Below are 12,387 nucleotides of genomic sequence, written 5' to 3' on the forward strand. Positions count from 1 at the left end.
TTAAACAGATCCCTGTCTGATCAGCCCCGAGCAGATTATTGATCAGACTCTTAGCACCTGATCACATCTCTGCAGGGTGTTTGTAAAAACAGGGCTGTTAATCCCAGATTCCATGAATAACCCTTCTAGAAGGTTCCTTTAGTAAAAGCATAGCAAAGTGTAGTAAAGCATACATAAGCATTGTAAAGACCGGCGAGGTATGGTAAAGCATATTAATTTAAAATTGCTGTCCTTTGGATAAAGGCGTGCAGTCGAGGTGGTTGTTACGCTGTACTGAGTAGATTCCCTTCTATGGTCCTGACTTCAATGAAGACCACGCAGGACTTCATAGATTTCAAATGATTAAGATCATTGAAAGTTCAATGGATGTTTTTTTTTTTAACACAGTTTATTTGAATACTGAGTCACAGTGCCTAATAGAAAAGTGTGTTCCCCCCCCCCCCCCCCCCTCGATGCTCAGAAAGTTGAATTCATCCCTGTCTATCCCACGCAAAAGCTGTAGTGTGATCATCTTGTGAGACACACACGGTAAACCAGCCTCCTCCACATCAGTCTTCTTCTGCCAAGAAATGAAGCCACTCCTAAGAATGGCTAACATCTACTGTGATATTGTCTGTGTTGCTCCTGGAGATCGGCGCTCATTGTCTGATGGGTGGATCACAATCTCTCTGACACTTCAGCCCTTCTGGGGAATGGCCTCTAGAAATCTCTGGACTTGAAATAATTATTTCTGTCTCTCTCTCCTCCTCCTCCCCCCCAGAGCTCTCTCCCCTCCCTGGGTGAGAGAGCCTGAGGGCAGACAGACTGTCCTGTCCTGTCTCGCCTCCTCTTCTGATCAGGGGGTCTGAGCTACTGAATGACTGAATGGACAATTTGATTAGCGCAGACTAGAACTAATTGGTACAAATTTCACCGCTGAGTCTCAGAATGGATTGCACTCAGTTTTTTTTTTTTTTTTTTAAAGCAAGCTTTTGGTGAACCAAATTTAAAGGTGTTCCATGACCTTTAACAGGAGCAGTAGGATCTGCGCTAGGCTCTGCCTCTGCTAGTTCGAATCCAGATGTCAGTGGAAACACATGCATGATCACCACTAAAGCCTCGCTGCTTTTGTTTATTGTAATTGTTGTGAAGAATTCATTCCCAGCCTCGGCAGTGTTCAGACCACCCTCTCAAAAGGGTCATTGGTGTCATTGTGTATTTTGGCTCTTGTGCTCATTAAGCATGGCTGTGTTTGTAATTGCACAGGACTCCAATGCACTTCCCTGTGCATATTAAAAGAGGCTAGTACTGTTCTGATAAGGAACAAATCGGCTGGCATGCCTGTTATATTGTGGCATGAACCGAGCCTTCTCTTCTGTATGTCTCAGCGTGCTCCGCTTGTCTGCTGATCTGCGGCTCAGGGTGCATCGTTTGTACTGAGCTAGCGTTCCTTCAGGGTTCTGCATGAACTGTTTTTCTTTTCTCTTCATCCTCCCAGTTGTACAGCAGTCACATTTCACGTGCCCTTCCTTTAAAACAAACAAACAAAACAACAATTATAAATGCATTGACTAGGTCGCACGCCCTTTGTGTGGGCAGGCTGGTTTGGTAACAGAACACTGTTTATGGCAGTAGAGTTTGGTGCCCTATCTTTGTAAATGTGCCATGTTAGGACAGGCACCTGTTATATAGAGGAGGAGAAACAGAACGGTTTGGTGTTTGAATTACAATGTGGTGCTGGAACAGCTTCTATCTGTCAAGAACAGTTACAAGCAGATTTATTTTGGATATCTTAAATAAGCTGTGGGATTACAGTAAGCATGTACGTACAGAATGTGTTCATTTAAAAAAAAAAAGTGTAAATAGAAATGAATAAATAACAAATCAAGGTTTCCAGTAACCTTTTGATTCCAGACGGTTTTTTAAATATAACAATATGTAGATGAATAAATATAATGCTTCTGTGTTACTGGGCAGACAGTTAACACACATGCATATTTTTTTTATGAAACATTATAAGCCTGTTCTTAAAGGCTTAAAGGCTGCAGCTCCTAATCCCAGTTTATCTTTGTCTCAGCTGTGCTCAAAACATCAACAACAAAGACACACAGTTCTCCATAACTCCAGCTATGCCTGTGGTGTAAATGATGCAATATTTCAATACCAGTGAATTACAGCGCAGCCATGAAAGTCCTTTTGGTGCCCGGCTAATTCATTTTTACACTGACTTTAGCAGGACGCAGCCTATGCTGTGCTCTGTACAACGTATTGCACCATTGCAACTGCCGATGTTAAAAATGGAAATTTATTTCCAAATCGAGCATGTGTATTATGAGCATAACAACGTGGGGAACTCCAGGCTGCCTTGTTTAATTTGAGTTCACGCTCTGCTGAATCAAAATTCAACCCTGGAGACAATCTGTACCTCTTCCACTGCCTTCCCTGGATCCTCTTTAAAAAAAAAAAAAACGTTATTACAATTTGCACAAAACCTAAACTGCATGCAGCGTGCCAGGAACGTGACGGGTTGAAGACGGGCAGCGTGTTGCGGTGCCTGGAGCTCTCAAAGTGTCCTGCTTATTAGGAATGTAAAGTTTTTAGCTATGCGCTACCTGCATGCTCAATATGGCCCTGGGGTAGGGTATCAGATAGAAACACTGCCGTTTTATTACTGATAAGTGAGTGCCTGAGGTTGTTCTGGGATTCGTTGCCTCTGCACCCTAAGCATGCTGCCTTATCCAAACCCTTGAAGAGCACTAATAGGCACCTCTTTAATAGCCAATTACTGCAACACCTATCTGCAGAGATCACACTGACATAGAGGTTGTGTTGTGAGGTGCAGCAGTAGCCAGGCCCTTAGTCACTGGAATGGAACTGCAGCACCACATGAGGAGCTGGCCTCTGTTTCCAATACTTCCCTTGAATACTTAATCACGCAAGGCAGACACTCGTGTTTAACTACACCACACATGACTGCTAGATTAGCTCCTATGACTGTGTGCATCACTCACATTTAACCCACTTCTCAGTTCTTGAGCTATTCCTGTTTCAGATTCGACTGGCAGAGTGCAGTTTGTGCTGAGGATGTAATAACCGCTCTGCTGTTTTGTAACCGAAGCCCTGTGTATGTGACAGGTTCAAGGGAAGTAACAGGGTATTTTTTAGTTTGCACCCTGTGCATGCAGGAGCTCCTATATAAATGACCATGTTTTACATTTTGATTGTTTTATTTGCATTTCAGAGCTTTGGGACTGAACTGTGTGCTGCTTCCAGGCACATAGCCTACTGTCTACTGTCTCTGTCCTCTAGAGAGTGTATCGTGACATGTTTGTACCATTAGTCTATAGGCTGTTGATTTCTCTCGAGTCTTGCATTCAAGGCTGCACTTTATACCCTGCTTTTAGATGCCAGGACTGGCCTCCTGTTAATTTACAGACATCCCGAACAGCATGAGGTCCAGAATACTAAGAGGTGCTACTTGACTCTCTCAGCCTCTCATTAGCTCCAGCCGTGTACTGTAATCCTGGACAGTCATTGCACATGTAATGATCACTCAAGAATGTGGAGGGGTTTCATTTTCAAAGCTTTTTACTTCACAATGTGAACCATTCTTTCAAAAATGAACGACATGCCCACAGTTAAACTACGCCTTCAATTCAATGATCATCTATCTATATTAAACACTTGATAGCACTGAATTTAGAAATACCAAAGTAAACTTCAGTTCAATGGCAAACGTTTCAACGTCTTCAATTCATTGTCTCAAGTAGTTAATGCGTGTTGTCCCCCTTTGAAAGAGTGGAGTAGTCCAGTGACCCCTTATTCCCCGCCCATCCTAGCATTTTTTTATCTTGTTCTGATGCTGAAGGTCTCTCTTTGTGAATCTGAGACCTGTAATTAGCCTTTGCTTCTGGTAGAGTTCACAGCAAGCCAGTTAAACGCCACAGCGCTGCAGGCGATCCCCTCAGACTGCACACTAACAGGAAGACGGGTGTTATTCTCTGCCCTGGAGCTCGCATGGAGAAGCAGAAGCAGCAGTCCACAATATGATCATACATTCCCTTCTGAGAATGAATCTATATAAACCAAGGATTGAAAGATAACAATAGTCATTTTGAACGTGAGTCTGCGTTTAATACAAAGTGTGTTGAGTGCAATGTGAACTGAACTCTTTTTGCCCTCTGTTGTAATGCAGTGACTGCTTTTAGTGTTTAATATTTTCCTTGGAAAGGTTAATGCCAGTGTAACCTGCATGCATTTCAATTTAAACAAGCATGCTCTGCACTCCTGCGTTAGGCACTGCGCTTCCTTTACCTGTTTGGGATGCGAGTAGCATTTATTATTGCCATAGAGACGAGTTCAAGACATTTGGTTACCTAGCCCTAATACTCTGTTATTTTGGTATTGTTGAAAATGTTATGAGTGGTCGTCAGTATGGAAAACCAAAGGCTTGAGGTATTTGTAACTTCAGAACGTTGTATTTATAATTTCATAATAGCGTGAAACGTGCTCTTGAGAAACAGTGAAGCATCTCATTTTATTAAAGCGAGTGAATGACAGGCGCACCTGGAATAAACTGGCCCCTTTCTTAAACAGCCCCCGAGGTTCGGGCGCTCCGCTCATTCAGATTCCCATGCACCATATCTGACTCTCTATCACTTTCCAGGTTTCTGACTTTACTCAAACAATCATTTCTATTTTTCAACTTCCTCAAAATCCCTGTGCACTTTCCACAAGCGGCTGCGTGTCTGAGTTTACACAGTGTCCTGGTTAGAATCACTCGGGAGTTGAGAGATGAAAGCTGAGTGCAGGGCTTGCCTTGTGTGTGTTTTTTTTTTGCAGAAATTCATAAAAGTGCTGTGTCAGAATTAAAGATGTCTTGATAGCTTATCTAGAAAAGACAGGAAGACAAAACGAAACTTGAAGGATAGTCAATTTTCCACATACTAGCAGACGCAGAAAGCCATTAAGGTCCACAATTGTCGGATTGTCTAGTCTATTGGATTACTAGACTGATTTCAACATGGTCCAGAAACACAAAGTTAAAAAAAATAAATAAATAACGTTACTCTTTTCTACAGCTACGGTAACTCCAGTAGATTAATAGAAAAGAGCATGACGGTTTTTTTTTGCGAACGCCTAAAGGTGAAATCTGTTTGTTTCATTAGTGATGCTTAGGGAACCTGTTCCTTGTAGAGCTGTATTTACTACTTTGGTTAAAGGTCAGAATACTATGTGACAGCTGAGACCGCCTGTGATTCCAGGAGCCTGAGAGCAACTAGCAATCACATTCCTCACATGAATCTCAGCGAGAGATCACAGGACAATTTTGAAGGCTACCGAAAACCTTCATGTTGTAAGATTTCACAAAACAATGGTCTTAGTATCGCTGGATCGGAATCGGCAGTAATCTTTTAATAAAGCCCAAGCGTCTGTATTGAGCGCTGCCCTGTTCTGGTTATTGTTATTGTAAATGACGCAGCAGACTCTACAGTTTAACAATACATCACGCTGATTTGATTAGTGCTCTGTTGAACAAATACTGGATGTGTTTGTTTTGTATTGCTTATTTCTGTTTAGGAAACAGTTGTGATGTTAAACCAAAAAATTGTAAGTGGTATAATTATTTGTGTGTGTGTGTGTGAGTGAGATGTAATGGGTTTCACATACATGAAATAGTTCCATCATTTATTGGCTGTTGGCTATATACACAGCCAAGGAAAAGAAAAAAAAAATTAAATTATGCATTGGAGTTGCATTAAAAAAAAACAAAAAAACGTGAAGTATCTGACCTTTGGCAAATGCATATACAATTTAAAAAATAGCACATGTCTGTGTGAGCCGTGGGAACATTCCCCAACAGGGTCCTCGGGGAGTGTGAACAGAAATGCTTGAAACTCATGTCTTTGATTACCAGCTGCTGAGCAGCTCTTCAGCAATGCAAAGCTAAGTGGAAAATGATTCATTTGTGTATAAAACGTGAACTGTGTATATCTATCTATCTCTCAAAAAAAAAAAAAAACCCCAAAGAGAGAAGAGACACAGATGCATGCAATAACCCTTGCAGAACCGTTAGCAAACCACAGCAATGACAACACAATGGATTAGGGACAGTTATTGCACAGCAATCCCTACTGCACAGTATATGGTCACACATTGCTAATGAGAAGCTACCATGGCACTATAATGTATATGGTACATGCCCTTGTGGTACCATTGGTACTGTATGTCAGAATATGAAGATGGTGCCATTGTGGTATCCAGTGCTCTCATCTTTGTCGCTGTCCGTGTGTCAATGCCCCATTGCCTTGCCTCTGGTACAGAGCCATTGTATTGCCTCTGACAGTTTGGCAAGGGACGCTGCTGCAGGAGAATGTAAAAAATAAAATCTATCGCATCGCAATAACTGTGAAGACTGCAGAAGGATCTTGCATGTGTGAGAAAATCAGTGGAAACCTGGAGAGGAAAGACAGGCCAGAGGTCCTTGTCTTGCAGGAGGGGCAGCCAGAAGTCTGTGGAGAGTTTCCATGTGGAAGGGCAAGCATCCCGAGTTCAGAGAGGCAAAAGGCTGGGAAAGGAGAATGGCTTGTGTCTGCAGTAGCTTTTAGAACAAAAAACTAAACAGAAATTGCATTACAGTCAACTGCAAGTGGCCTTACATAACACCCCAGTAACAGCATGTACATGCATTGCTGAGTAGCAATTAGTCAAAATAAAATCTTCAGCAAATGTATTATTACTTATACTGTACCAACAGCACAGCAATTCAATGTCATTGTCACTTTAGAAACACAGTATTCTCTTAGTCTTGCAACCTTTTGTTCCTAAGATGAAAAGAGCAGCCTGGAGAGGGTGTTTGGTTATTAGTGTTGTGTTTGTACTCGACAGATGAGTTAAGCCAAAGGAAACGATCAGAGATTTGGAAGGAATCCCTTAAAAAAAACACATTTTAAGCCTCTTTAACAGATCGGCTGTGAAATCTGCGATTGCTGTTCATGTTTTGAAATCCTTTTCTCCGCTGGAACTCTGCACGGTTTGGAGTTAGGAGGAAGGGGAGTGCGACTGGAGGCAGGTGATGTGGGGTTCATATCTGGAAAGAGATCAGGCATTGAAGATCCTGGTATTGTTTCAAAGGATACAAATTACTCTATCCCTGGTCAGTAAAGTGAAAAACGTTCATGTAAATTCATAGCGAAATAAGTATTGAAAGTAGCAACTTTTGTTTTTTTTTCTGATGTTTTTTCTTGTTGTACAGATAACCTGTCCACAGACTCACAATAAATTAAAAGAGAATCCCTCACAAAGATTTACCATTAGTAAAAGCATAGCAAAGTTTAATAGAGCATGGTAAAGAATAACACAGTATGATAAAGCATATTAATAAACAAGGCAAACCAGGGGAACCTGTGGTAAATGCAGAGTATGCCCATGGGAAAAGTGTGAGTGTACCACGCAAAAATACCGTGGTATTGCCATAGGAACAGGGTTATGACAAACTGCACTATAATTCACAGTAACATGCTGTCTTAATACACAGGGTCCTACGTTGATGTAAAGAAGACCTGCATTTGTTGTAATATTGAGTGCTAGATCTTGGGCTCGTGTGCAGGGCTGTGAGAACACATCCTGTGCAGTAGTGTCTCCTGTATTTCAATTGGGGATACCTCTAGCTGTGAAGTTTATTGCAACGCCTTACAACGAAAGCAAATAAACACCAGAGCCCAGCAGCAGCAGCAGCTCAATTCAAGATTGCTTCTCTTCACAGCCTAGCAGAGATGTGTTGTCAAGACATAGAGGTTTTTTTTAACTTTTGCTAGAGTGAAGCGCTCTTGAGACAGAAATCTATGTAACAGGGCGTGACAGGGCTGACAACAAACCCAGCCTTCGTTGCTGTTCATCTCCACTGTGTCTTGTGTACTTCCCCTTATAAAACATCATAGTCTACTACTGTGTATAGAACACTTCATCCGCAACACAAACGCACACATTCTGCACAAATATATGTGTTCATTATTTGGTAGTTTGTATGTAATTACAATATTAAATGAACTTCAAATGAAAGTGTTCACACTTTCCATGAAGTGTCTCTAATTACTGTGTATTTACATCATAGTAACTCAGTAAATACATGTGTACTTACACATCATTACAATGTTATTATACATAGTTACAATGTACTCAATGCACGATATATGTCAGTACACAATTGTATCAGAAAAGGGTTTGGGTTCGGGATAGGGATAGGGTTGTATTGTGCAAGTATGTTATAACGATCATAAGGCTGAACGAGTGGTTTGAGTGCTCTGGCCTCTGCCGAGTCTCTTCTCGCCTGGGCAGCTTTCATTTCAGCTGGGAAGCTGCTACAGTAAGTGTTGAAGATCAGTTTCCGTTCCTCCCTGGTTCTGTGCCAGAAGAGCAGAAATTCACAATCCGCAGCGCCTCGCGTTTAGAATGCAGAACAATACTGACCTTCGTTTCCCCACAATGTGATTCAAACTGAATTTCTTTTTAAAAGGTGTCGGTTTTAATTTCGAATTAAAGTTGGGAGGTGATGTAAACACTGCAACGCATTCAGTTCCAGTCCTGAGTGGTGCGAGATTCCTTTACTCAAAGCTTGCACAGTGCTGGCTGAACTTTCTAACAGCAGAGCAAAGGGTAATAAAACACTATAAAAGCATGGCAAAGCAGTGTAAAGAATAACAAGGTGTGGTAAAGCTTATTAATAAACATGGCAAGCTAGTGTAAGTGCATGGTATGACAATGGGGAAAGCATGGTAACATACCGTTCAGAAATACCATCACATGGGAGGTCCATGACAGAGTGGTATGAGGTTTGCATGACTCCTTCGCAGGCACTTTAAAAGCCCTGTCTGTCTTTACTGTGGTGTTGGAGGAGGCGCAGAGGATATTCAGGAAATGTACAAAGTGAGTGGCTTCCTTGACAGTCCCCAAGGACATGCAGCCTCTGGTCCTACAGAAAGCACACAGGCTGTCTTCATTTTTAAACAGCAAGGGTGTGTTACCAGTGCATATTTCTAGCTGTAAGAATTTGAAAAAAACGGTTTTGTTGTTTATCACTCTGTATGTGATTTATTCAAGCAGCGTCCATGTAGCCTCACCCTGCTTGCAGCAGATTCTGCTCGAAATCAGTAGGAGAATCTGAGAAGATTAGAATTTAAAGGTAGTATTGTAGGCACAGGGATGCCTTCTTTCACTTGGTCATCTGGTATCATTTTTCCAACAGACAAGCACATCTGTATGTTTTTAAAGGAGCGCTAAGCAGGGTTTCATAACCCCCCCCAAAAAAACCACTGCAGACTGTAAATGCAAGCAGGTTGCTGAACTAGCTCGTCAGTTCAGTTCAGTTTGCCGGATCCTTTTTTTCATCGCTTTCACTGTGTCTTTATTAACTGTGCTCAGGATAATTTGGGGGATTTTGAAAACCTAGTGTGCGATAGACAGTCAACACACACTACCAAGAAATGTCTTTAAGCAGTGTTAATGCAGAAGCATATGTTTGCAGCTTTACTGGGTCACTTTTAGAAATAGATTAAACCCTTAACTAGAGAATTATCAACTGTTATTGCAAGAAACACACACACACACGATCACTGAGTACAGAAACGGTCAATAGATTCAAAAATCCCCTTTTCTGTAGAACAAGAAGCTATTCTCTGGGAAATCAGAATGGCTAATTGATTTTAATCGTGTTTCTTTTTATTTGTCTGGAATTTTCTTTTAATTCCCTCATTGCTATTCCACATCACACTCCCGTGGCTGTTGGGGAGATAGGAGGATTAGGGATCCTAATGTGAAGCTGGTGTGCGTTTCATAAACACAGGAAGTCCTGTCGGCCGACTGGGAGCGTCCAGGGCGGTTTATAAAGCTGACTAAGATGAGACTTGAGGAGGCACTCCTAAACATGGCATTTACTGTGCTATTTATAGAGGTGTTCACTTGGATTCATTGCAAAACCCACTTTCCTGCAAACTGATCCTCAGGAGATGAGTTCTGTAAACTCTAAGCTGGTTTGCATTAAACATCATGTCTCATCTGCAATGGAAGGGCACCTTCAGAAGAAAGATTTCTTTTACTCTGCAGTCTGCCCTGATGAATGAGGTTATTGATGTTTTTGGGGAGGCTGTCTTGAGCAAGGTGTTGAAAACTTGATATTTTTGCATTTGTTATCCCCAGTCATCTTCAGTCAGATTCTCATTTTTTATCTTTTGAATTTAAGCTGGGCTGTGCGCTATTATCTCTAATTAGTTGGTACATTTTTGACACAAATGCTTTGTGATGGGGAAATCTTCAAAGGAAAGTTTCTGAAATAGTGGGTCCTGATCTTGTTAGATTTGGACCTAGGGGATAGCTGTGTGTGTTCCTGTAAAGGGGATTGGACCCGGGGCACAAGGAGCTGGGCTTCTAGCCCAGAGACCAGCAGTGTCTGTGGGGCTGTGTGTTAATGAATGCTGATAGCGTGTATTTCAATAATGTGAGTCGGGATGCACGCTCACACGTGGTTCCCAGCCTCCTTGATTGAACCAGGCAATGCGTGCAGACGTGTTCGAGCACTAGATCAAAACACTCTGCAGACAGACCCTTTTAAAAGCAGTGGGGGGAACAGAGTGCTTCACTGCAGTCGCTCCCGTACTGTAGCTGTAAATGTATTGTACTCGACATGCCATTTTTGTAATTGCTACGTCTTTCTTTCAGTGTGCTCTTCTCCCTCACGTGGTGGGCTTCCCTGTTTTGTGGCTTATTTACCATGCAGTGAAACCCTGTCAAGACCAGGTGCAATTCATTGCCTTATAAGGCTCTTTCATCACACAGTAATCTGCAGGGCAAGCTGCCAGCTATCAGCCTCTGCCACTTCCGGTTTCACTTGCTAAAAAAACAAATAGTACTTGGTTGTTACTCGGGTTGTTTTGGTCGTTGTTTCTTCCACTGTAGGAGACAAAAACAGTCATTAGGGCACTGAGTTTTACACCATGAAAGAGTAGGATCACTTCTGTTTGCGGTGATTGGAAGCTGACTGCCCATTTACTGACACTGCCAGGCTATGGAGTCTTCTTGCTGAGTGCTGCCGCACAGAGACTCCTCTTGTTCTGAGAGTTTAGTAATCCTTGTTGGTGTTGCTGTAGCTTCTCGCAGGGCTGAGCTAGCACAGACTCTACACTGAGCTGGGTGGGTGTGTGAGATTTTGGTGCAGGGCTGTAAAGCGCAGTACTGTAGAAACTGTTTTGTTCACAATTGATTTAAGTGGGTGGGGGGGTTGTGACCTTGTGACCCAACAGGCATTGCAACCCCAGTTCTGTAGGGCCATTATCCACTACAATTAACAGGCATAACGAAGCACTGGAGTTCTGACCCGGGTGGCTGTTGAACTGGTAAACAGTTAGGAGCGTGATTGGATCAACGACCTGGCCGGGAAGGTTCAGAGTTGCCCACACCGCTGCCCTAAAACAATGCCGTTCACTGCTGTGGGAGGTCACTGAGTAGTAAAAGGTGGCAGAGCAGTGAAGTGAAGCAAAGTGAACCATACTGCTTCGTTTTTGAGTTATTACCTTGTCATTGCAAGAGTTAATCATCGTGAGTTTAAACTCTTCTTTTAAACCTTTTTTTTTTTACCTGATCAAATCTAGATTAAGGCGGACTGCTAGATCCTTGTGTGTCGCTCAGTTGTCTTTTAAACTTCTTTAGTCTTGGTTCAATGGGTTGCTATTTATGTCTCCCTCTCTCTCTCTCTCTCTCTCTCCTCTCTCTCTTTCTCTCAGGCCTTAGATTCGGACAGAGCTGTACTGCAGAAGATGAAGAAAGCAGCAAAAGCCAAGCATACCTCAGGTCAAGGTAAGGGCGCAGGCATTCATGCAATGTATTCAAGCACTGTGGGGCTAGTTACCACAGCAAACACATACTTCATACTTGCTGTGGATGGCATTGATGCTATAATAAATATATATATTTTCTATGTATTAAGGCAATGTTCAAATTTATTTTTTATTTGGCGTCTATAATGACGTCTTGAAACCAAGCCAAGGATTTTGAAGAGATAAAATCATCCAGTCAAGTTTGAGTAGTTGTTTCTTGGCGATGCTGCACTGGGGAGAGCAGGGAAACAGGGATACAGGCAAACCTCCAGCTCAACAAACCTGTTGCTTTCTGTTTAGACCACATCTCCCATCTCGAAACCTATATCACGTCGATGGAGAAGCTGGCGGTTAATTTCACAAACAATGGAGAAGAGGAACTGGCTGCAAGCTTCAACAAGTTTGCAGAGTTTTCCAAAGAGCTGCTGACCCCCATGAAAAACCTGGTAAGAATGAGGACTGAGGGAGGCTGTCCTGGTGAGGCTCGTACCATTTCAAATCTGCTTGAATCGTGCTGCCTTTGTCAGCAGGCTGCTGGTGC

General features: G+C 42.4%; 1 protein-coding gene across 1 annotated transcript in view; it reads left to right on the forward strand.

Moving 5' to 3' along the window:
- LOC117431414 (arf-GAP with SH3 domain, ANK repeat and PH domain-containing protein 2-like) overlaps positions 1 to 12,387 on the forward strand; it is a 37,595-nt gene that overhangs the window by 1,706 nt on the left and 23,502 nt on the right. The window contains exons 2-3 of the mRNA XM_059004336.1: positions 11,754 to 11,826; positions 12,147 to 12,292. Of these exons, the coding sequence (XP_058860319.1) occupies positions 11,754 to 11,826; positions 12,147 to 12,292 (219 nt within the window). The remainder of the gene's footprint in view (positions 1 to 11,753; positions 11,827 to 12,146; positions 12,293 to 12,387) is intronic.

The sequence above is a fragment of the Acipenser ruthenus genome, chromosome 29, assembly GCF_902713425.1.
Source record: "Acipenser ruthenus chromosome 29, fAciRut3.2 maternal haplotype, whole genome shotgun sequence".
Classification (NCBI taxonomy): domain Eukaryota; kingdom Metazoa; phylum Chordata; class Actinopteri; order Acipenseriformes; family Acipenseridae; genus Acipenser; species Acipenser ruthenus.